Source organism: Pogona vitticeps, chromosome 1, assembly GCF_051106095.1.
Source record: "Pogona vitticeps strain Pit_001003342236 chromosome 1, PviZW2.1, whole genome shotgun sequence".
In the NCBI taxonomy this organism is placed as follows: domain Eukaryota; kingdom Metazoa; phylum Chordata; class Lepidosauria; order Squamata; family Agamidae; genus Pogona; species Pogona vitticeps.
In genome coordinates, this window is record NC_135783.1 from 46,815,680 (window position 1) to 46,842,093 (window position 26,414).

General features: G+C 40.9%; 1 protein-coding gene across 2 annotated transcripts; it reads right to left on the reverse strand.

Annotated features, from left to right (window-relative positions):
- Nucleotides 1-81: 81 nt before the first annotated feature.
- Nucleotides 82-26,082, reverse strand: RNF8 (ring finger protein 8). 2 transcript variants are annotated; one of them, XM_020785084.3, is made up of 8 exons: nt 25,897-26,082; nt 21,738-21,866; nt 16,403-17,143; nt 10,587-10,649; nt 9,803-9,892; nt 9,389-9,496; nt 5,332-5,543; nt 82-1,433 (listed from the first exon to the last, which is right to left on the reverse strand). In XM_020785084.3, exons 1-8 carry the CDS (start codon nt 26,017-26,019, stop codon nt 1,394-1,396), a joined length of 1,506 nt encoding a protein of 501 aa, XP_020640743.3. In that variant the 5' UTR covers nt 26,020-26,082; the 3' UTR covers nt 82-1,393. The 2 variants fall into 2 exon arrangements, with proteins under 2 accessions (XP_020640743.3, XP_020640742.3); XM_020785083.3 differs by having other exon boundaries at nt 5,339-5,543; nt 25,897-26,079.
- Nucleotides 26,083-26,414: the final 332 nt, after the last annotated feature.

Genomic DNA, 26,414 nt, shown 5'->3' on the forward strand with positions numbered 1-26,414 from the left:
ATAGACTTGCATCTGATCTCTCACTTAATTGCAGACAACAGAAGTAGCTGTCAGACTGGGTGGCCTGACAAAAACTTGGAATTTATGAACTGCAATAATTTATTGAGAATAGGAAACTACTTAAGTGGCTTACAACTATTTCTGTGAAAGAACAATTACTTAATGTTAAATATCCAGTTATTTGAATTCAAAGTTGTTAGTATCAAAGCAAAAAAAGAAGGCTCAGTAAGTCCCAACTAGCTGTACAGAGAGAATAGGTGGACATTTATACATTAAAGTCTTTAGAAACATAAGCAATGGATATTAGCTTATAAAAATGCAACAAACACAAGTTTTGTCTTCCTTTATAACTTTTACCTTTTGAATAAATAAAAATATAAACAATCATTTCCACTCATACCAAGAAAAAAAGACCTACTTGCTTCCTGACTTGAAACTAAAGCCCTGAAATGGAACATGGATTGCTGCAAACTAGCTATTGTACCAGCAACTTTTGTGAAATTTATGTAATTATCACTTATGTAATTATCACCTTCTCTTTGTTCAGACATACATCTTCCAACACTGCAAGTCCAACTACTTCATTCTCTCTTTGTCACACCAGCTGCTCAGTAACAGCTGAAAACCTCTGTTCCCACCCACCTCACAAAGCTCTGCTACACTTAGGACTATAAAGTATTTGTTTCACTTTGGCAAACATAAACATGGTTTAAGATGCTATTCTAGAAAACCAGATACAAAATTCCTCAGGGCTTAGAACAGGCAAATTTAAATTTGACAATTATCCATTCTGTTTTTAAATTGATAAAATCTGAGTAGATGTAGCCTCAACATCCTTAATATTCTTATACACCTGTGAGTCATGAGTAAGCAGCTTACTGTCACAAAAAGCAAGAATGTGTTATATCTCTGGCTACACTTAATTTTGCTAATGAGCGAACAGTGTTAAACCTTTAAGGGAGAACATGGTAATTCAAGCTAAGTAGTGTATTATTGCCCACATTTTTAATAGTAAGAATAGAAACAGAAGTTTTGTTGTCATGGCTGTAAATGAATTTGAATCATATGCTTTGGAGATGAGGATATCACAGATCTACTTAGGCCCATGCCAAGCCCCTTTAATCCACAATTTAAGATTCCATCTTTTCATGCCTCCAAATGCCCAATTCTTTCTCCCAGAGAGCGCCTTTAGTAAACTCCAAGCAGCTGCAAGTGTCCAACATCAATACTTCAGATTACATGGTGGCTATCAGAGTCTGCCTCATAGTCATCGCTTTCATAGCTGCTTATTGACATGATGGAGTGCATGGACGTAACACTACTGGTCTCACTGTCTAATGTTGAAGTAACACTACTACTTTCAGTGTCTGAGGAAGATGTGAGACTACTACTCTCACTGTCTGATGCTGGGCTCTCCAGAACAACCTGCTTCCCTGAAATGAAAACAAAAACAAATAGAGTGATTAGTTTAAAATACAAATATTTGCATGGTTTATGATAATTAAAATCACACATGATACCTAACCTCAAAAATTGATTTAGAATGTTAAGTCATTCAACATCAAGTAATCCTACGTTGTAATCACTAGCCTTGGCATGAGTGTGCTTTCCAGGAGAATGCGATAGTTTTTGTGCTTCACAGGACTCCAAAGCAAATGCTCAACTCCTCTTGACTGCCAGATGAGAGAAAAACTGACCTATACGCTACCTTTCAGGGAATGTAACACTGGTAGGTGTGCAAGACTCCTTGAGGCAAGAGTTTCCAATGATGGGATGGCAGAGTGTAAGAGATTCTCTCCCTAGCGGCCATCAGCCTTACAACAGATGGTGGAGATACACACAGGAGAGCCTCCACAAATAGTCCCAAGGAACAGGCAGACTGATGCAGGCAGAAACTCTCTTCAAAGCACAAGATGTGTCCACTCCTTAAAGGTCTCCCATCATTCCCAAACCTAAACAGTAGCTGCGTCATTAGTTTGTCTCTGTTACACTTTGGGGAGGACAAGTAAAATATTTTGTTTGTTTTTAAATTAAAGGACAGTTAAAGTTTAGGAACATACAATATTTAAAGAAATTGGTTGTAGAAAAAGGCATCATCAAGATGATTTTCAGCCACCATTACTGACTGCTCATATTTATTGTTTGGTATTCTCTATATTGTATCGTAGATTTTGGTATAAACGAAAAGTTAAATAAGAGGAAAGAATGGTACACTCTCATAAATTACAATATACTTTGCACTTATAATTTTCTAGAGCCAGTATTTGTAATAACTCCCTGATTAGTGTATTTTGAGTGTGGAGGGGAAAATGTGAATCATTTTAAGTATCACAACCTATGGAGCAGCCTTGAGATCATTGCTTCTCTGGAAGGAAGCTTTATCTCCCAGCTGTTGCTGATATAGTTTAATCTTGAAAGTCATGTCAAGGTTTTTCAGAGGAAGCACACAAAGAACCAGTATGAATCTCGTTAAAATATCAGATTGGCTCATCTGCTTTGAAGCCCATTTCTGCTACCAATTCCTTTCCCACATAACTTACTCAGAGAATAGAACTGTGGCCACTGCTGCAGGTTTTCTGAGCCTCCAAGTAAAACGTTTCAGATATACCTTTTTAATTAGCTGTTGAATATTTGTTTTTTATTTAAAGCATTTAATAAATTTGCCTTTTCTTGAAAAACTAACAAAATTGCTCACTTCCCCACTGGTGTAAAATAAGGTAAAGGCTTCTAAAATTATCTGAATAACCATCTCCAAATGAAAGAAGCTTCCTTTATACAACCCTTCTATTTAAAGGTGCAACTGTTCCAAGCAGATATATTAAGCCAAAGGAAGTCAACAGTTAAAACCGAAGCAAGCAAACAAACAAAAACAGATGTAAAACTTCTTTCAGTATTATTACAGTAGGGCCATTGCATCCCCGGGGATCAGGTCCAAGCCCTCCCCTGCCTGTGGATGCTGAAAAATGCATATTATAGCAAACACTATTTTAATAGCAAACAGACATGGGCTATTCATATTCGCATCTCTGGGAATTCGCATATGAAGCTTGCCACCACAGAGGCTCATTCCTTCCCCTTAGAACCAGTTGGTCGACTTGCCATTCAGCTGGATCTTTCAACCAATACAGTGGACCCTCTACTTAAGGAATTAATCCGTATTGGAATGGTGGCTGCAAGTCGAAAAGTCTGTAGGTCGAATCTCCATTGACCTACAATGCATTGAAAACCGATTAATCCCATAACCAGCGGTTTTTATTCTATTTTTGTTCCATTTTGGGTTTTTTCTGGTCTGTAAGTCGATTCTCCGGCTGCAAGTCGAATCTAAATTTTGCAGCCAGAGAAGTCTGTAACTGGAAAAGTCTGCAAGTCGAGCCGTCTGTAAGTCGAGGGTCCACTGTAAGTGGTTGGCTGCACGGAGAAACAGGGAAGAGCTGGCCAGGCTCTTTCTGCAATTTGGTACAACAGCAACGATGGAGCTGAGCACTATGTGGCAACCAATGAGTGGACTGGCAGGTTCTAGAGGAAGAGGAAGAAAATGGGCCTCTGTGGCACCTGTAGTGCTACTACTCATATTCATATCCCTGGGGATACGAATACAAATAGCCCATCTCTAATAACAAATGCTATACAGTGGTGCCTCGCCTAACGAGCACACCGTTTAATGACGAATCCGCACAGTGATGCGGATTTTGCGATCGCTTTTGCGATCGCATTGCGATGTTTAAATAGGGTAAACATCGCATTGCGATGATCGGTAAGCGTTTCGCATTGTAATGTTTACAGAACAGCTGATCGACGGTTCCAAAATGGCTGCCGCGTCAAGAAAATGGCCGCCCGCAGCATTTTCGCGCCAATTCCTCACTTACCGAGGCGGCGAAAATGGCGGCTGTATGGGGAATCTTCGCATAACAGTGAGTTTTGTCCCCACAGGAATGCATTAAACAGTGTTTAATGCGTTCCTATGGGTTTTTTTGCCCCGTATAGCGACGTTTCCGGATGGCGACGATTTATGCGGAACGGATTGTCGTCGCTATGCGGGGCACCACTTTATATAGCATGGTCTCTGTTTCCCTCTATTGGCCAACTGTAATCACTTCAACTTTAGAAATACAGTGGTGCCTCGCAAGACGAATGCCTCGCGGGACGAAAAACCCGCAAGACGACTGGTTTTTGTGATCGCTATGGTGCCTTGCAAGACAGTTTCTTCTATGGCCATGCTTCGCAAGACGGTGTTTGTTTGTTTTTTCTAGACCGATACCTCGCAAGACGAATAAATTTCATTCATCTTGCGAAGTTCCCATAAGGAACCTCACAAGATGATTTTTGCACAAGACAGTGATTCTCGTGGAACAAATTACATTCGTCTTGCGAGGCACCACTGTAAATATTTCTAGGATTTTTAATATTTTCAGACTGTGGGTCCTTTTAAGGAGTAAAGCAGGATAAAAATATTTTAAATAAATAAATAAATAATCAATCAATCAATCATGTCTTCCTCCCAATACAATAAGTAAATCAGATCTTGGAAATTTTACTTCTTTGGTCATGCTAGCTGTTGGTTTCTGGGAGCTGTAATCCAGAAATATTTTTTTTCCAAATTCTATCAAATTAGCTGGCTTTGGGTGTGCCATAGTGTGGTGGCACATGATGCACTAACCCTACTGAAGCGTTCCACAATGCAAGACCAGCAGAACTCTCTCTCTCTCTCTCTCTCTCTCTCTCTCTCTCTATATATATATATATATATATATATATATATATATATATGTGTGTGTGTGTGTGTGTGTGTGTATTTATGTATACACACACACACACACACACACACACACACACACACATGTAAGAATGAATGCTATCATAAAATGAAGACGGTGGTGGGATTAGCTAGTCAACACACGAACATACATGTAAGAATGAATGCTATCATGAAATGAAGACGGTGGTGGGATTAGCTAGTCAACCTGCCTTTACAGTGGGAAAGGCAGATCTGTAAAATATCGTTACAAATATTTTACAGCACAATTATTTTGTATTGTTGGCTTTGACACTCTGGGCCCAAAACAAAGTCTGAACTATAGTGAAAATGTTTATTTTAAAAATCTATTTTTATCTATTTTTAAAATCTATTTTTATAGATAAAAAAATCAATTTTTATCTATTTTTAAAATAATGATGAACAGAATTAATCATGTATAGAATTAATCATAAATGAATAGAATTAATGATGTAATCGAAATCTACCTTCACTTTCCTATCAATACATTTCTAATTAGTTATTATGGCATGCAGGTAACAAGGAAAACAACAAATCCCTAAGAATGAAGGACCCACCTCTCACCTTTTCGCTCTTGGATGAGGGCCAGGCGATGACGCTTTGTTTCATCATCCAGGTTTTCCACCATCCTATCAATACAGTTGTCTAGAACCAAGGACCGTGTCTTGGATATTATGATTCTTCTACATATTGGACACTCCAGTCTACGCTTCATCCATTCACTGATACAGTAAGAGCAGAAACTGTGTGCACAATTTAGCGTGACAGCCTATAAAGCAAAGATAAAGATTTAATACCTGCCCTTAGTTCCATTTTTGGAAAAAGGATATATATCCAGTAAATATTACTGGAGTGCTGTCTCATTCATCACAAAAATGGAAACAATTTATACGTCTCTGTTTATAAGGAAGTTTCTTTTTGGAAAGAATTAATGATATATTAGAGAACAATGATCACTTAGGTTAGTGTTTTTTGTGGTTAATTTGAAAGGTTACTTTCCAGCTCTGCAGTTCTAATACTATTGTTGTTATAAAATCAATGTAATACATAAACATATACCCCATTTTAAACACATAGAAAGCAATCACCAACAATGAGGAAAGGCAAAACTATTAGGGTATCAGAGAACACAAGACTGCATCTATCCCTGGCATACAATAATATATACAAGCTTATGGAAAGAATTCCCAAATCTCGGTTTCACTACAGAAAAAGTCCTTTCCCAAGTGGCCATCCGCCTAACCTAAGAAGATGGAGGTATCCTGCAGAACAGTGGTCCCCAACCTTTTCTGAACCATAGACCAGTTGGGTGGGGTGCGGGTCTGTGTGCAAGGGGGCACCCCCCGCACTCGCGGGGGGTGAGCTAGTGCGGATGGCAGGTTTCGCTCACGCGGATGGGCAGGGCATGCTCATGCGCATACGCGGGTGGGTGGGCCGTGCGTGCGGGAAGGGCATGCGTGGGGGGCATGTGTCTGCGGCCCAGTCCTGTCATGGCCACAGACTGGCACTGGGCTGCGGACTGAGGACTCCCGCTGCAGAATCTCTATAATGAAAACATTCCCTGGTTTGTTTCTAATGTGTCCGACAAAATATGCTCCCTGCATCTATACCTGCAGTACCTTTTTCATTTGGCAACTATGACACATAATGTTACAATACAACTCAGCAATTCTATCTTGTTTCAGTTTTCCCCTTTAAAAGCAATAAAAATGTAAAAACAGAACCACGTACCCACCCAGCTTTCAGGAAAAAAGTAGAGGAATAGCCTTGCACTCTATTATACTGAAATGTAGGATGGCTGGGCCAGGATCATGTTTACTCTCTTTCAGAGTGTGGAGGTATAAAAATGAGAAAAATGAAGGAAAAAAGGGATAAATCAGGGTTGATCAGCTGTCTAATAAAGAAGCAAACTATAGCTCTAAACCTATATTCAAAATGACTCTTTTCTCCCCATAGTCCTCCTAAAGAACTGCTCCAAGTACCTTCAAAGTAAACAGATACACACATTTAATTTGCATACATGCCTTAACTTTACAGGAACAGAAAAAACAGCTCTCTTCACCATGGCTTTAACTGATCCCCAACTCACAACAATTTACTATGACACAGTGCTGCTGCCTCCTTGAGTCTCCTAGGCTACTGTCCAAAGACACAATGGACCTATCTCCAAGTGAATGACAAAAAATGATAATATTCTTCATATCTGTTAAATCAATTTTCCCAGTTTAAAACAAAAATTGTTTCATGTAGCAGTTCTTCAAGAGGATCAGAAAGCATCAGGTTTCCAACATGAAATTTTCTCTTTGAATTATTCAGACAGATGATTTTGCTACTCATACTCATGTTCCCAAACAGCAGACCGTACCTCATCCAATCTAAACAGTAACAGTAGTGCCTCGACTTACGAATGTCTTGACTTGCAACCAATTCAAGTTACAACCACCTCCGGTTTGACTTGCGACCGGAGCTTTGAGATACAACTGGGAAAAAAGGTGGGGGAAAAGATGGGGAATTTAAACTGCTAACCGTTGGTGGGTGAAGAGGCTGTTTCTCTGTAGCTCTTTCACCCCAGCGTAGAGAGTGTGCGTTCAGAGGAGGCTTCGGACCGCCTGGTACCGCTTTCTGCTATTTTAAATACCTGTTCTGAGTGAGTACAGGGTTTTGCAGCATGGGATGGGCTGGTGGGGGGTTGTTTCTGTGCTGTGATGGGTCTTGCAGTGTTCAGGTTTTTTCGATTAATCGCGTTCCAATGGGTCTTGCAGTGTTTGTTTGTTTGTTTTCCCATGTTTTTTTTCCGGCTGGAACGGATTAATTGTCTTTCCGATGGGTCTTGCAGTGTTGTTGTTTTCGGTGTTTTTTTTTTCCCAACCGGAACGGATTAATCACATTTCCGATGGGTCTTGCAGTGGTATGAAGGAGAAGTATGTATAAGTGAGCCGTCTATAGTAATCGAGGCCATAGAAGATAGAGAGAGTGAGAAAAGCGAAGAGAAACAAGAGGGTAAAGGCTTGACAGTTGCGAAAGAGGCAGGAGAGGTTGAATCTAAGGAAAAGGTGGGAAAGATAGAGATTTGCTTGGTAGAAGAGGGTAAAGGGGGAGATGGGGTGGAGCAAGAGTTGACAGTGTGGGAGGAGGATATAAATGAAGAGGGTGTGCATTGGTTCAGTTCAGTTGCAGCAGATTATGAGAGAAAGAGGATAGAAGCATGGAGAAGGGAAATTGAGAATATAAGAACCCAGGGACTTCTAAAGGATTTCCCGAACCTGAAGGTAGGGGGACTACTGCCGGAACCCAAGCCAGATGAGACAAAGCCCACCCAGTTCATGACTAAAAAATGGACTGTGATTGTAGCACCGCGCGAGCTTGAATTACAAAGGGAAGCCAAGATTGTCCATAACTGGTTTTATGACCGTCCTGACGAAAGAAGCTGGATTCGCCACGCGTGCTGTGGGACGATCTGCGCCCTGAGAAGTACTCCTCCCCAGAGGCCAGATTACAAGAAACGGCATGGGAAAATTCACCGTTGAGTCCGTAGGACTATGGGAAAAGTTTTGGTTCCATTAGTTGTCGCTTGTTGCCCAAGTTGAAACTCTTTGACCCCATAAGTAATGTGCTGGAGGAAGTAAGTGATAATAAAAATGACAGTTTAAAAGTTAGCAAGACGTCTCCCTTCTTATTTCCCGCGGACCCAGAGGAATTGCCCAGAGAGAGTAAAGAACCCAATCACAAGTGGTTTTTGTTTTTCCGGGGGGGGGGGGGGGTCGGCCAGAACAGATTAATCATGTTTCTGATGGGTCTTGCAGTGTTTGTTTTTTCCATAGGAGGACTATGAAGGGTTCTTCCCATTTATGGAAAGGATCATCACCTAGCTTACTGAAGGAGAGGTCATTTTTCACAAATCCTTTCATCTCCCTATAGCCTTCTGTGCCAACTTTCATTCTGTGTGTTTAGTCGTTTAGTCGTGTCCGACTCTTCGTGACCCCATGGACCAAAGCACGGCAGGCCCTCCTGTCTTCTACTGCCTCACGGAGTTGTGTCAGGTTCATGTTGGTTGCTTCGCAGACACTGTCCAGCCATCTCATCCTCGGTCGTCCCCTTCTCCTCTTGCCGTCGCACCTTCCTAACATCGGGGTTTTTTCCAAGGACTCTTTTCTTCTCATGAGATGGCCAAAGTACTGGAGCCTCAGCTTCAGGATCTGTCCTTCCAGTGAGCACTCAGGGTTGATTTCCTTTAGAACTGATAGGTTTGTTCTCCTTGCAGTCCAGGGGATTCTCAAGAGCCTCCTCCAGCACCACAATTCAAAGGCATCAATTCTTCGGCGGTCTGCTTTCTTTATGGTCCAGCTCTCAACTTTCATTCTACCCTCCAGTAATTTGGAACATACTTCTTAAAACACTGGAGGAAACCAGTGAAAATTAAGAGCAAGAAGTCCTTTCACAGAATTCCTCTTGAAGGATTCTGACATTCAGTCCACTGAAAATGCATGTATAAAAACGATTCCAAACAACATTAAAATTGACACCAACTGACACCAACACAGTAAGATAAAATAGCTAGGCTATTAATGCTTCCTGAATCTCTTCTGTTTCAAACAAAAATATGACACACTTTACCTCAATAAAATGTTCAGAGCAAATTGTACACTGCAGTTCATTCTCCAGTACATCATTCATCTGGCTCAAAGCTTCCTCCTTTTGTGCTCTTGCCTTTTCTTTCTCTTCCTATATCCCAAGTGGACACAAAAGGAAGAACAAAAGGTAAACAACTGTTCAGGATTAAGAATTTGCCAGAGATGTGAAACATACTTCATACACTAAAACTGTGATTTCACTAAAATATCAACATCTCTGAAGTTATTTCCAAATAATGCAAACATTTCTCACTTTCCACACTAGAAACAAAAGAGGAAATGTGAAGGTGGCTTAACTTTTACTTCTGGAGAAGAGTGGCTTCCTTGAAAGAGGTGGATTTCTACAAGGTCTGAACCATCAAGCTTCCCCTGTGGCATATCTTACTTCTGTTCATACCTTGGTCTCTTTCAACTCCCTATCCTTGGCTTTAATTATTTCTTCAAAATCCTTCTTACTACGACTCAGTTCTTCCATTAGAGCATGATGCTGAGAAATAAGAAGTCAAACAGGAATTCTCATTAATAAACCAAACAGACATGCCATTTTCTCTTTTACATCTCTTCAATTTGTCAACACAGTATGTAAAAGTAACTTACTTGCTTCCTGTAGATGATTGTTTTATAATAATAATTAAATATCTTTTGATTAGAAAAATGTATGGGCAGAACGTAAAACTTTAATAAAACATAATGCTAATATACAGAGAACAATCATACTGAAACAAATGTATAATGGGAAAATGTGTAACTTCAGTGGTTAGAAGAAACCCTCACTGAAAATCAATCCTGTCATATTGTTTCACCAGTCTCTCATATGTGGCAGTCAGCGTACATATGAAGCTGCCTTAGCAGCTAGTGAATTAGTCCATATAGCCCAGATGGTCAATAACCTCTCCCAGATCTCAGCCTAGGACTTTTCTAAATCATCTTCCTGAGATGGTAAAGCCTGAACATGTCAGGAACTGAGTCTCAAAATTGTCTTTGATAATAATAACTGAACAGTAAGGGCTTGTTATAGTGGCAGTCTTCTGTTATAAGGCCACCATTGCTAAAATCTATCTTATACCCAGATAGAGAAATACAGTAATAGTATACTTAAAATTTGTGCTGAGTGTGGGCATAATAACCAAACAACTTTAAATCATAAATCTATTGAGAGTACGCTCAAACTGTACTGTTACCTGTGCCAGAACCTGTGCCAGCTGTTCCTTCAGTTTTAATTCTACATGTTCCTCCTTTGCTCCCTGAAAAGATACAGAGGATGTTATTCACAATAGGAAGTAAGCACAGAAACCCCCCAAAAAGTCAAATGCACTTTCCTTTCTTCTGTATAAATTTAAAAGAACAAAAATATCTGCTTACTGTGTTAAGACCAGAACTTCTAAGATAACCTGCAATTAATCCTTCACTAGAGGTCTATATCCCCACCTTACTCTTCTAACATTACTTCTTTTCATGTTCAACAATATAACACCCAAATTATTTCATCTCCACCTGGTATATCAAATTCCAAAACAATCTCAGGTGTTTCACAACAGGGCTATTGGTCTATGTGGCTATGAATGAATATTTTTCTGGAATTTATTATGCAGTTTCAGATCCAAAATAAGAATATTGAACTCTCATATAGTTCAGTCAGACTTTAATGCCATACAAAAAGCAAAACAATGATGGTGAAGAGTGTTAAAAGAGGGGCCCCTCTATCACTGGTCAACCGTCAGCTACTGATGTAAACAACAAAGAGGCATGGGTCAACTGAGAGGAAGATTCCTACAACAATACAGATGCTTCAGAAGGCAATATAGACTAGGACAAGGTAGGGGATCCTTGCTGGTTCCAAGCACTCCATCTGGATTCTAGAGAGAAAGAACAAGGCTAACTGTGTTCATACAGGGCAAACAATACATAGGCATTATTTGTGATGCTCTGCAACAAGATCACAGAGGCCTGTTGGCCAACTTCATGAGGTAAGACAGTGAAGATGATGAACGTGAAAGAGTAAGAAAGAACACTAAATTCAAAGAAGTCAGTATGTCATCTTATGTTCAACACCTATTCATGGCTGGTATTCAGGTTCTCAGGCAAGTTATTTATCTTTCAACAAGCTGCTACCTCACTTGCACACATACCTCTCATTTCACCAGATGCATATCAGAACACTTCTCATCGAGTTTGACATATAAGAAAAATGAAAAGATAGGGATGGGGGGTGGAGAGGTAGTTTTGTGACTGACAACTCTAGTTTATTTACTAATTCATAATAAAAATAAACTAATGTGCATACCCCCCCCAAAAAAACCTCCAGCTTCAGTTTGAAAATTTTGTCAGTATTTGACTCCATGGGATTTAAAGGAATATAAAAATCTTAATGATTTTGAAATGGTGCTCAGAACATCATCAAACCAAAAAGAGAAATTCTTTCTTGAACAAGCCTAAACAAAGCTGACAAGTAGTTCTTACAAAAATTTATGTGAGGGTTCATGTTTTACCTCCCCGGTGTCCAACTAAGACTCTGGAGACAAGTCTGCTGTAAAATCATAACTAGTTTTTATTGGAACATTTAACAATAAATCTTGTTGTCAACCTTAGTTTCAATCTTCTCTCTTGTCACCAACGGGTCCGGTGAGGGCATCCAAACATCTTTAACAAAGGGGTTATTAACCAACTCATCCCAGGGTCCCCTCAAAAACGGGTTACTGTCTTCAAAGTCGTGAACCATCATTTCTGGGTTTAAAAGCGGAGTGGTCTCATCATCTCGGCTCTCCATCCCATAGGCATCCTCCTCTTGTCGTAGAGGGGTCCAGGGTCCGTTAAGTAACCCCTCTTCCGGGCTTCCTCTAAACGCCATGCCCGGCATTCCCGCTCCTCCCAGGAAACCGCTTCCTTCTCCTCTCTAAGACGTCTGCGCCACTCCCGAGCCTCAGACTCTCCTCAATAAGGATGCTGCAACAGACCCATTCTCCTCCAGTAGTCTGCCTCCTCCCGAGGAACCCTCACTGTTTCCCATTTAATGGTCCATGGGTCTTCTAGCCATATCATCTCCCTACCCCCCCCCCCAGTATCGGGTCAACATGCCCTTTTATATCCCCCATTCCTGCCTCCACGGCAGACCTCCCCTTTTCCTCTCTTCCCGCCAATTCACTTTCTGTTTATGTGGCCACTGCCATTTTCAAAAGTTCCTACTCCAACTCCCGCATGTCACTCCACGCTGATGGGAGGTGTAAGCGGGTTTGTCTGTATCTCCTGCTCTCTATTGAGGGAAGAAGACACTCTAGCGAGAGTCTTTACACTCTCGCCTCGAGTCTCACAATTTATCAGAACTATTTGATTTGCCTTTATGAAAAATGAAGGAAACAGGTCAATGCATCAGTTTTTGGCATTTTTACAATTTATCAGGTTGGTTTCTACTTTGTAGATGGCATTAATTAATAGTGCAATGGGTATCACTTTATAAGGAATACAATATTGAAGCTTCTAACAGCAAAACCATTTTGCAACTTGTGTTAACTATATCCCTTTACTAAATAAAGCAAGTACTACAAAGATACCTTGTCTACTGTCCCATTTGAAGAAAATCACCCTGGACCTCACCCTCCAGAAAGCACAGATTGTCTAGTAGTGGAATCAACAGACAGACCTTATTTCCCTTCAGAGGAAATGAACTATTGCAAGACAGAGTAACAGAACTCATAACAAACTAAGGAGTCTATCAGTAGATAAATGAATAGCAGTACTGCAATGTACTGAAGAATGCCTTAGTGCTCTAAGCCAAATAGATACTGGATAATGTGGTTAATTAAAAACATTTTTCAATTCTATTTTAACTTGCATCTCATAAGTTTCTTAAACCATATTTAAAGCCAGTGCAATAATATATTAAGAAATAAAGAACTGCTGATACGAAACAGGGTGAATTTTATTTAAATCAATTTGATTTAAAATATGATTTACATTTTAAAATGTAGATTTTCTCAATAATTTTAATTTTAAAATATTATTTTTTATTCAAATCAACTTGATTTTAAAAAATCATTGAATTTTATCCAACCTGATATGGAAAATGTGCTTATGTCACTAGGAAAAGATACAATGATTTAGAACAACAGTGTATGAAATGCTTTAAAATATGCTGTGTAGTTCATCTGACTGTATGCTTGGATTTTTCTGAAATAAAAATCATTACTAAAATGTTATTTTATTTGTAATCTTGATTGTTTTGCACTTTTATGTCCTCGGAAAAATATTTAAATGTAATAAAGAATACATTAGACCAGTGGTTCTTAACCTTTGTTACTCGGATGCTTTTGAACTGCAACTCCCAGAAACCCCAGTCAGGACAGCTGGTGGTGAAGGCTTCTGGGAGTTGCAGTCCAAAACTCCTGAGTAACCCAAGGTTAAGAACCAGTGCATTAGACCATGGCTAGTGAACCTCTGCCATTCCAGCTGTTTCAGACTTCAGCTCCCAGAATCCCCAAGCCTAAATTGCCAATAATAAAAGACTGTGTGAGTTGTAGTCCAAAACATCTGGAGTGTCAAAGGTTTGCCACTCCTGTACTAGAAAACCTGACTGAGAATCACTAACTCCCAGCTATGTCTCTAAAATCAACAGAGAAATTTTCTCATTTCTCATTGCCTTTGTTCAAAACATGCTAAAGATATCTTCAGAGTTGATATAAAACATCTGACTACTTTCAACCGATTCTAAATGTGCAGTGTCATTATCATGGGATATGTGGTTAGAAGTGTGTCATGATGATGGGATACGTAGTCAGAGAAATGTAAAATGGAGAAAGAATGGTTCTGTGTGGAGATCATTTGAGGGACTTTCAAATGTGTTTTTCTAAGCACCATGAGAATGTTTTTCTGAGACCGTTACAGCCAGGATCCAGATATCTTGAAGGCCAAACAAGAGGCCCGTGGCAGACTCAACATTCCAAGCCTATTACAGAAGACAACAACACCTGGGCTCTCATGGGAATTGGGGGCAGAGAGAGGTGGTACAACCTCTAAAAGGTTAATTGGTTAACAGCCAAAAAGACTGAGAAAAAGGGAAAAGTTAGGAGGGTAGAAAATGAAGATTTTAAATGGGAAATAGGTATTTTATTTAACTGCTATGATCTTTGAAGTTCTTGAATGTTACTACTTTTGCAATATACAGTGATGCCTCGCAAGACGAAATTAATTCGTTCTGCGAGTCGTGTCGTACTGCGAAAATTTCATCTTGTGAAGCGCGGTACTAACGGTTGTGCAATTTAAAACAAACCCCCCAAAAAGGGGAAAAAATCATCTTGCGAAGCACGGCCATAGAAAAATTCGTCTTGCGAGTTGCCAAAAAATCACAAAACACTCTCGTCTTGTGAGTTTTTCGTTGCGTGAGGCATTTGTCTTGCGAGGCATCACTGTAAACTGATTTTCTAATGAAACTCTATTTTTCTAATAAAAATTAATTCTTAAAAATCCTTATTGAGGACTGGTCTCTTGAACAGCAGGGTGTGGCTAATTCCATTAGTGAAGAGGGCCACAGATTTGCTATCATTTAAGAGTCCTACCTCACTGAGCTGTTGTGAGTTCTAAGGAATCACAAAGCCCAGATGCCTGTACTTGGTAAGTACTAAGTAAGTGCAAAGTGTTCTTTTTAAGTAAGACTTGTTCAAAGGGCTTATGCTACGCACTGCTGAGGTCTAGGGACTCGATCCAGCGCAAAGGTGGTAGATAAGTGCCAGCGAACTTTCTGACCAAATGCACCATGACCCTTTAGTGGGCTGGGAGCATCCCATGCAGCATCACTGAAGTAAGGAAATTCTTCTGCTTTGTTTCACAGTATTTCCAGGAACAGGGATTCCTGTTTTGGTTTCTATTTTGTTACATATAGTTTGTACTACTGTGAAAAGACCATGAGGAATCAAATGGGGACAAAGATAATTGTAGACCTTTGGTCTAGATGGGCTGGGTAGAAATATATATAAATAAATAAATAAATAAATAAATAAATAAATAAATAAATAAATAAATAAATAAATAGATAGATAGATAGATAGATAGATAAATAGATAGATAGATAAATAGATAGATAGATAAATAAATAAATAAGTGGTGCATTTCCTTTGGCTCTCTGCTGCTAGACATTACCACAGCAGTAATACTACATCAACAGGTATCTAGTGCTAAATTATTGACAGAAGACCTAAAAAAGGTTTGGGGCAAAAACAAACATAATAACAGAACTATAATTCCCTATTGAAGTGAGACTCATAAACAAGTGACGTAATTTACAGTTAAGATTAATGAGAATAAATGCTATTCCATCAGAAAATAGGAATCTATTTGCTTAACTGTATTCAACCTTTTGCAGTTTCAGTACTGATCCCTAGTGCACTTCAATCACACACAAAACAGCAGCTCACAGCCTGCTGACAACAATCCTTCCACTATGGCTACTACTATTTTCCCTGTCTCCACCACAGGTATTGTATCTACAAAATAAATATCATGTGCCTGAGTACATCAATGTGCTCTGTAGGCATCACTGCCACAAGAATGGCATAGAACCCTGTCCATTTGTTCGACTCATTCAGCAGTCTGCTGTGTAAATGGTACATTTACAGAGCCTATAGAAGGAGGTATCCAGTACCTTCTTGCACAAGTGGAAGCCCCAATGGCATCAAGGGACAATTCTGCCTGCACAACAAAGTTTGGGTAGAACTACACCAACAAAGGGTTATGCTCCACTGGTGGTCAACTTGATCGCACTCCCAAGATTGTTAGGAGAGGGGGTAAAATAGATATTGAGAATACTGCTTCCAGTCTTACCAATCTCAAGAGTAAACAAGCGTGAGATCTATGCAGCTGTATTTAGCAATACATATTCTGCAGTGGAATAAAATAAAATAGTATGCATAATATTTTTCCTACAAGAAAGAAAGGTCTAAACAGTCAAGGCGTCTAAATTTTCAAAAATGTACATGATGGTGGTGACATCTAACGTAACTGCACCTACCTCTAGTTCTTCATAGAAAGTTTTCTCTAACTGTTGCACACGTTGCTGCTGATGTTCCTGCTCAGTACATAACTGATCCTGCAAATCCTGCAACTCTTGTTCTAAAACCTGAATTTCTTTTGGAGCACACTTCTTGTTTTTTTGTCTGACATTCAAGACTGCTGTCTGCTTCTCCTGCATCTTAGTTTTTAGCTTTGTCATGTCCGCCAAAGTTTTCATAATTTGTTCTAAACCATTCCAAGACTGTGCCAGGCTTGGGGCTTTTTGATCTTTAGAGATGAAACAAGAACCATGCTCAAGCTGAACGGTACTACAGTGGTTTTTCTTCTTCTCCTTCTTACTTGGTTTCGGAGGAAGTAGTACTATGTCCATGTTTTCCACTGGTTGTTTAGACAGTTCTGTCCTGCCTCCCTCAGATTTTGCCAAAGAGCCATTATCAGAAGATACTCGGTCTCTCTTAGATCTGAAATTGGAGGGCCCTTCTGCTCCTGATGCCTCCGATTCTTCCAAACTAATTTTTCGTTTAGCCCTCATGTCCTTTGTTTGCTCAGTTAGCTGGTCATTTTTCTGTGCTAAAAATGGACTAACTTTCTTCCATTCTTCTTTTATTAATCTATATTCATATTCAGCTGTTTCTCTGTGCTTTAAAGGCACTCCTAACTGGATAATGTCACCTTCCTGTAAGGAATAGGCCCTTGATGTATCAATCCGTTCACAGTTGAGCCAAACACCATTTAGACTCTGAAATAGAGGGGAGGGGGGAAAACTTTTAGAATGGAAAACTACAAAAGTATTTGTTTTTCTGCAAAAAAGAAATCAATCCAAAAAAGGATTTAAACATTCTTTAAATTGTAATACAAACTAAATGCACCCCGGCTGAAAAGGAATTTCAATAGATTCAGTATCCCTCATAAGTCATGCATACTTTGAGTGAATATTTTTTCCAGTGCTACTGTCTTCCAAGTGTGGTTTACAACATAAATACACAATTCCTTATCAATGCAAAATATTTATTAAGTAAATTTTAAACAAATTTTAGAAAAAGAACTGGCAACAGCAAACATAATAAATATAGAAAAAGCATTTGAACCAACAAATTAAAAGAACAAATAATTCTATAAAGTGTTTGTCTGTAAAAAACAACAATTTTTGTTAACCATATAGGAAAATATAGCAACTACTTAAATATTTCACAAGCGAAGGGCTACTACTGGGAAGGTCCTGCCCAAAGTAACCACCACTCTTACAGATCTCAAGTGCGGCAGGCCAGTCATATTCCCTGCTTCTACTTTACCTTTGTCCTTTATATTTTTAACATTAATGCATGAGAATATGAATAAGGGCATAAACAAAAAATCTTCAAATCATGGGTAATCAGAATGTAACCATGCATTCTGATTAAAATTGAAAATGTAGCGACAGTAGTAATAGTACAGCAATCTGCCACTCACGTGTCAATTAAAAAAAAACTATGGAAGAGCATTATGGCACTTCCTCTACAGCACTCTTCCTTCATCTCCCAGACACGTCCTGCACATCCACATGTAGGTAATGTTAACTAAACAGAAGCTGTCGTCTTGATCATCCTCAAGATAAAAACCAGAATCTACAGAACCTAATTGAATATATACAGTATTAGTAGTGTCATGCAAGGGGAAAAATCAAAATGGGTGTAACTTAAATAACTAGCATCACACTTAGAAATCTTAAACCACCTAGTTCAGCATATTATGTAGGAACACCTCCATCTCAAAGACTGTCTCAGAATAATGTGGTAGCCTTTTCACAACTAAATCACACCATACACAAATGTGATGTCACACATGTGGTGTTCTGTCTGTAGGCAATTGTTTTTTTGCAATTGTAACATTACTGTCAGTGATATTATCTTGCAGTTACTTTTATTTAATTGGTAACCTTCACAAAATTAAGGATGCAATTTGACAGCAATTTGTCCCATGTCTGGATTGGTTTGGGGATGAGCTGATTTACTTCTTTTTCTGGCAGCTACATGACATAAGGGCCATCATGAACCAGTGTGTTCCTGATTGATGCCTACCTGCACCTTTTGGGGTCCCTGTTACTCTTATTTTTTTTGCGGGGGATTTTTGTGTGTGTGTGTGCTAGTAGGATCATTCCATTTTGGCTCTGTTCCAGCATGTGTAATCACAGGTATTGTTCCAAAGCAGATGAATGAAACAGGTTGCTTAAGTCACTTCACAATCTTGGAAAATGGAAAACTTCCTCCCACTTCCTTGAGAGGGAGAAAGCAAAGGTCATTTTCCTTAAGTCCTTGTAAGGCAGCAGTGATATACTATGCCACTTAGAATTTTTTTAAATTAACACTTTCCTTCTGCTCTTTCATGGAGGAAGAGATAGGAGAGAAAGGACAAAATAGGGTCGCTTGAAGTGCACTGTGGTTTCCAGCCCCAAAAACAACTTACAAGGTGTTAGCCACATACAGTGGGGTCTCTACTTAAGAACTTAATCCGTATTGGAAGGTGGTTCTCAAGTTGAAAAGTTCTTATGTTGAATCTGCATTTCCCATAGGAATGCATTGAAAACCATTTAATCCGTATCTGCTCTTTTCCGTCCATAGAAACTACAGTGGAACCTCTACTTAAGAACTTAATCCGTTTTGGAATGGTGTTCTTAAGTTGAAACGTTCTTAAGTTGAAGCAAAATTTCCCATAGGAATGGACTGAAAACCAATTAATCCGTTCTGGCTGTTTTTTTGTTATGTAGAGGTGCGTTCGATTGAAGCATTAGTTCCCATAGGAACTAATGCAAAGCTGGTTAATACGTACTCTACCACTAGGGGGAGATTTTTTTTTTTTAACCTAAGATGACCTAAGGTTAAAAAAAGAGCAGGAAAGGTTTATTTTCCTGTTCTTATCTTGGATTTCTGTTCTCAAGTAGAAGCAAAATTTAGCAAATGGAGTTGTTCTTAAGTTGGATTGTTCTTAAGTAGGGACGTTCTTAAGTAGAGACCCCACTGTACAAGGATCGCCCCAAATGACATGCCACACTTCAAAGCAACACTGCTTATCACAATCTAGCCCAATCCAGGCCAGAATAATTTGGCTGACTAGCTGCACCGTAAATGAAAAATTAACCCCCTGCTTCATTTTGCCTATCAGTGCTTTCAGAAAGAACTTTCAAAGAGATCCCAGTATTTATGAGAGCTTGTTGATGATTTGTAGAGTCCAAGACAAAGAGCCACTAAGTCAGCAAACAGTCCAGATGTTCCTAATCCATACACAGTGTGGATTCAGCAATGATCTTAACTACCTGAACTGAAGAAATATCTGATGAAGAGCAGAAGCAGGGAGTGAGAGCAGGTTGTGGCTTGTGGGCTGCTTCCGGATCCTTGTTAAAAACATCATGCCTCCATAACTCACTCCTTAAGCTGATTGGCTATGAGTCAAATTACTTCCATTATGTACTGTGTCATGAGCCAATAGAGACTCATCAACAGTGGCAAGGTGAGCAGGAACTTTGACTATCATGTTGTCTAACAGTTGGCAAAATTGCTTGACGCTTTCCAAAAATATAGCCACTGTCTATCTCTTTAACCTTGGGCTGGAGGTGGGGCACAAAAAATAAGTATTCTGGATCCAGGTGCATCCCAATGCCCAGGCAATCTGTAACATGATTAAAAGTTTATAACAGAGAGCAAACTACTCCATACCACCAACTGCAATGAGTGGTTTAGGAGAGTTAATTCCAGTATGTGCCTTTCTTTAATATCTTTTAGTACAGTTTTAAATGAACTGTTTTGTTTGCCCACCCCCAACTTGAATGACACTGGAAAATAATGGGTTGATCCTAGTGAATATACTTGTCTTCTGTGATACCATTCATTGAAACGCTAAGTGTTCTTTTAGAATATAAGTTCTGAAAAGAATTTAGAGATGATCCACAGCAATCTAGAGTCAGAAAAGAGGTGCAATAATAAACCATAACTTCTTGCCCATAGCCCCTTCCTCCATATGCAGTGTTAGAGATTTCAAGTTGACAATGCATGTCAAATTCTTGAAAGCATTATATAAGATTTAAGTATCATCAACAACATCAAATTACAGTGGTGCCTCACTTGACGACGATAACGCGTAAGCGAAATCGTCGTCAAGCGAAATTAAAAAAACCCATTGAAATGCATTGAAAACCCAATGGACGAAATACCTTATCATGCAGCGGAGATCCTCCATAGGGCGGCCATTTTCTTCTGCCTGTATAGTGAGGAATCCGTCCTTAACACAGCGGGGAGCCATTTTGCACAGCAGGTGGCCATTTCGAAACTCGACGATCAGCTGTTTTTAGATCGTCGTAATGCGAAGAATCGGTTCCCAAAACAGGGAACCAATCATCGTGAAGCGAATTTTCCCCATAGGAACATTGTTTTGGAATCACAAAAAACCATCGTAAAGCAGATTCGTCGTTTAACGAGGTAATCGTTAAGCGAGGCACCACTGTATAAGCAAAAGATCCTTTGGGCAAAGCAACCATATGCAAGTGGGATAATGGCTTTTCACTTTCAAGAGTTTTATATACTACATGTTATATCCTTTGCATCTATTTTCTAGGTTATAAATTCAAAGCACTCAATAAAAGATACTAACCCTCCAATTACGGGAAATAATTCTAACAAACTGACAATAGAGTCAGAGTTACATTAGCCTAGCTAAATACTAATTTTCATAAACTGCATATAAAATAAACATATATGATTTTAATCAACCAAGTCTGATTATATTTTCAAATCTGACTCCTCATTCTCAATACAGTGGGGTCTTGACTTGAGAACTTAATCTGTATTGCAAGGCGGTTCTCAAGTCAAAAAGTTCTCAGGTCAAATCTGCATTTCCCATAGGAATGCATTGAAAACCATTTGATCCGTATCTGCTCTTTTCTGTCCATAGAAACTAATGGGAAGCTGCTATTCTGCCTTCGACCACTAGGGGGGGGATATTTTGTTTCTTTTTTTCTTAGGTCAAGAAAGGTTCAGGGAAGGCAGGGAAAATACAGTCCAGGCAGTACAGTACCAGGCAGTCCAAAGACTGTCTCCCAATCCACTCTCTAAACGCTGGGAGGACTGAGGAAGCAGACAGGCACCCTTTTCACTGGCCAACAGTTAACTGAAAGTTCAAATTTTGCACTTTCCCTGCCTCCCACGTGGGTTTTTTCAGTTCTTAACTCAAATCTAAGTACTTAAGTCAAGTCAATATTTTCCTATGAGAGTGGTTCTTAAGTCAAAATGTTCTTAACTCGGGCTGTTATTAAGTCAAGACCCCACTGTAGTTTAAGTCATTTACTCTTTACTGACTTTCCCTACCTTGTTATCAGTCACTGTCCACTGGCCATCTGTATTTTGTTTGAACACACAGTGGTTCCGAGAGATCATCAATGGGCAGGATTTTGACATCAGCTGATACGTAACACCAGCTCCTCGACCTATAGTTACCTACACAAACAAACACATTGTTAATACTGTAATCTCCTTTACTGACAGTTGTCCAGATCTCAGTGCTACTGAAATGGCATTCCACATTCAGATGCACATTTCACATTTGTACTGTAGAATAACAAAAATTATCTTAGCCCATGTAATCATTTCCATTTTTTCTAAATTAATGGTCAAACTTGTTAATAATCAAAATAAGAATCATCAACACATAATGTTAAAAAAACCCTCAAAACTCATGTTTGCTCTCCAAAAAGGAGAAACCTGTGTGCTTGTCTGGAAACATGCAAGTGTAAGATAGCCTTAATTTATTCTATGTATCTTAAGGTATTAGTAACATGAGAGAAAGCAACTGGAATTATACATTCATCAGAATCACACTTTATGCAATTACAGATTTGATCAATTTTCTGTAAAAATCAAATGTCAAATTACGTTGGCATAAGATTTTTAACAGCCTGGGCCACAATGCCCTTTTTTTGTATAAGCTCTCTTCAAATGTCATTTCATTTGTTTACTCAAACCTCCACCATACAAGTTCCAAAATTTTCACTACATAGGGACTTTGAAATATTCTCAGGGAATTTGGGAGAACCTGCACTGTCTTCTGGCACAGCTCAATTATAATATAGCAGCTACAGTATATTGCATTATAGCTAACGGAAACTAAGAATGAGTTATTTTTAATAATGCTTCAAAGCTGTATACTCTGTAAGCATAAAAATACAAGCGAGACCAACATCTATATTCTAGCTGTTCACAATTCAATAGCTTTTTGGTCTTTGCTGCTTTTTATGCTGCTTTTTCTTCTCCAGATTCCATGCGCTCATTGCATTCCCTTTTAAAATTTATTTTCCCATACACCACTCTGAGCCTTTTAACACAGGGGCCTCACAGACATTTCTTAGTTTCCTTTTAATTTGACTTTGTCTCCGGGGCATTGTTGGGATCCCCCAGGCTTTTGGTCTTGGGCGATTTCAACGTGCATGCGGGGGCAGACGCTACTGGGCCAGCTCTTGAGTTCCTGGAAACCATGGCTTCCTTGAACATGTCCCAACATGTAAACGGTCCCACCCACGTGGGTGGCCATACGCTCGACCTGGTTTTTTCCACCAACTGGAGTGAGTGTGGTCTGGTGGTGACTGACCTCGTGTCGGTCCCCTTGTCATGGTCAGATCACCACCTGATAAAATGTAACCTCACAATGGCTCTCCCCCCTCGCAGGGAGCAGGGACCTATTTCTATGGTCCGCCCTTGAAGGCTACTGGATCCTGCTGGATTCCAGGATGTCATGAGAGGGGTCACGGCGGACCTGGCTAGCGCTCCTGTCGACACTCTGGTTGATAGCTGGTCTACCTTCGCAACCGGCTATAGACACGATCGCGCCTAAACGGCCTCTCCGTCATAGAGCTCAGCCAGCGCCCTGGTTTAACCAGGAGCGTCAAGCACTGAAGCGACATAGGAGAAGGCTAGAGCATAAGTGGAGGAAGAACCCGATGGATTATAATAGTATAGCTGTCAGGGTCGTAACTAACCTTTACCTGTCTAAGGTAAAGGCTGCTTGTCGAACTTACTTTGCTAACCGGATAAGCGAAGCGTCCAACCAGCAGGTGGAGTTATTCCGTATAGTGCGCGACCTATCCGGAACTGGTCTGGATGATAGGCCTCCCCCTAGTTTTTCACCTGACCAGTTTGCAGCCTTTTAAAAATCTAAAGTGGAGGCCATCCGACGAGACCTCTCTCCTTTTTTGAACACAGTGAGTCGAGCAGAGATGTCCAGCGCTCCGTCTTGCCCGGTAACCCTTGACTCCTTTCAGCCTGTCACGCCTGATTCTGTGGCCAGAGTGCTTGACCGCTGTCGAGCCACCACCTCCTCATTGGACCCTTGCCCGGCCTGGCTAATCAAAGCAGCCAGGCCAATAACAACAGAATGGGCCACTGCAATAATAAATGGGTCTTTCCTTGAGGGCAGGTTTCCCTCTGCCCTAATTTGGCGGCCGATGAAATTGGCAATTATAGGCCCATTGCCAATGTTTCTTTCATGAGCAAAGTGGTTGAGAGGGTGGTGGCTGACCAGCTTCAGGCACATATGGATGAAACAGATGCCCTGGATCCATTTCAGTCGGGCTTCAGGCCGTGCCATGGTACAGAGACAGCATTGGTCGCCCTGTACGATGACTTGTTGAGGGAGGCCGACGGGTAAAATATCTTTGTTGGTCCTCCTCGACATCTCGGCAGCCTTCGATACCGTCGACCACGGTATCCTCCGAGTGAGGCTCTCTGAGTTGGGTATCGGTGGCTTGGCTCTGGCCTGGTTCCGTTCCTTCTTGAAGGACTGGCCCCAGAGAGTGCAGCTTGGGGAGAATATTTCGGCCCCGTGGAGTCTCAAATGTGGGGTTCCACAGGAGTCGACTATTTCCCCAATGCTGTTCAACATCTATATGAGGCCGCTGGGTGGGGTTATCAGGGGATGTGGAGCATCGTGTCATCAATATGCTGACGACACCCAGCTCTACATCTCCTTTTCACCAACTGCAGGTGATGCCATCTTGCCCCTCCAGCGCTGCCTGGGGGCCATACTGCAATGGATGCAGGAGAACGGGCTAAGGCTGAACCCGGACAAGACGGAAGTTCTGAGGGTGGGTGGCCCTGTGGATGGTGGCTTGGGAAACTCCCTCATGTTTGGGGGGGTGACCCTGGCCGCGAAGAGTGGGGTCCACAGCCTGGGAGTACACCTGGACCCGATGCTCACCATGGAAACGCAGGTGGCGTCGGTAGTCCGCTCCGCCTTTTTCCACCTTTGGCGGATTGCCCGGCTGCGACCTTACCTAGACACAGGGGCGCTCACTACCTTAGTACATGCGCTCGTAATCTCTAGATTAGACTACTGTAACACGCTCTACGTGGGCCTCCCTTTGAAGCTGATGCGGAAACTTCAGGTGGTACAGAATGCGGCAGCCAGACTCCAACATCTCTCTCCTACTCTGGCCATGCTGCATTGGCTGCCCATCTGTTTCCGCATTGACTTCGAAGTGTTAATGCTGACATATAAGGCCCTAAAAGGTTTAGGACCTTGATACTTGACAGAACGCCTGCTTCCACCTAGATCTACTCGGATCACCCGCACGAGCCAGGAGGTGAGGCTGAGGAGCCTAACGACAAGGGAGGCCCGGAAAGAAAGGACACGAAACCGGGCCTTCTCGGCAGTGGCTCCTCGCCTCTGAAATAATCTCCCTCCTGAGATCCGCGCGGCTCCCACTTTGGACACTTTTAAAAGTCAATTAAAAACATGGCTATACATTCAGGCCTTCCCTCCAGTTAATATCTGACTTTTCTGTTCATTCTTTCCTTATGTATTTTCTATTCTATTGTTGTATTCTGTTTATTACAATGTGATTTATGTAATTGTTTGCGTTTTTTGTCTTATTTTAGTTTTTACTATATTGGAAGCCACCTAGAGTGGTCTTTTAGACCAGATGGGCGGGTATGTATGTATGTATGTATGTATGTATGTATGTATGTATGTATGTATGTATGTATGTATAAACAAATAAATAAATAAATAAATAAATAACCAACCAACCAACCAACCGTAAACATAACCACAATTCAAATTTTTGCCCATTTGGGAAGTTTCTATATGTACTGTGTGACTCTGAAGAGGCCAACCAACAGCATGTTTTTATTATTTGTCTCAAATAAAAGTGCAGAAACACGGTTCCAGTACCCGTGTTTTAAGTGGGGGGAGGACAAACACGAGAGAAGTTATATTTTTCCTCCCCATTTCCCTCTCTCCTGTATAACTCGGGATACCTGGACCAGGCAGTAGCACCGAAGACACTTTGCGAGTTTCCACCAGCCCAGATGCGCTCAAAGGGCCGCCTTGCCCGAAGCGAAGGAAGAGGGGGCGCCCGCTTCCCCTTCGCACAACGCCTTCCCTCACACACCGCCCTCGCCCTCGCCCTCCCTCCCTCCGCTCCGGCGTCCCTGAAACCGTCAGGTCGAGGAAGGGTCTTCGTCCCGTTCTCACCTCACTGCCATCTTCCAGCAACAGCCACTCTCCCTTCATGCCCACTCGCACGAGGCACCAAATTACGTCCGACCCCTCTGAGGGGAGAGAAACCCTCCCTTCGCCGCCAAAACGCTCCGCCATCTTCCGCAGCCAGCGGGAGTAACAGACAGAAGCAATCGTCCGATTTGCACTAAACCGACCGGCTCCGCCTAACTGTGGGCAACGGTATAATCATCTCAAGTGGCCTTCAGCCTCCCCTCAGAAAGATGGCACCTTAATAGCAAGGGACGGGGAACCAAACCGTAATAAGGAAGAATAATCGATGCCAGAGACAGCCGCTACTCCGCGATTACTGTTGTTACGTTACCTTGGTTGGGAGTTGAATCACAAACCCGACTTCTACTGTACTTGAGCATCACGTCTTTTCTGACAGAGACGGGGATACCGTATGCTTCAAACACAGGGCAGGGCATCTTTTTTTAAAAAAAAAATCAGTTAACGTTGTTCATTAATTTACTTTCATCGGGGTTTTTTTG

What these genes read in the sequence shown, in the direction of transcription:
- RNF8 (XM_020785083.3), bottom strand. Translation starts at nt 26,019, where the DNA reads ATGGCGGAGCGTTTTGGCGGCGAAGGGAGGGTTTCTCTCCCCTCAGAG. An exon ending in TGGCACAGGTTCTGGCACAG is followed by an intron (nt 9,893 to 10,586) that starts GTAACAGTACAG and finishes CTTATTTCTCAG; the next exon opens with CATCATGCTCTAATGGAAGA. An exon ending in GGGAGTTGAAAGAGACCAAG is followed by an intron (nt 9,497 to 9,802) that starts GTATGAACAGAA and finishes CTTGGGATATAG; the next exon opens with GAAGAGAAAGAAAAGGCAAG.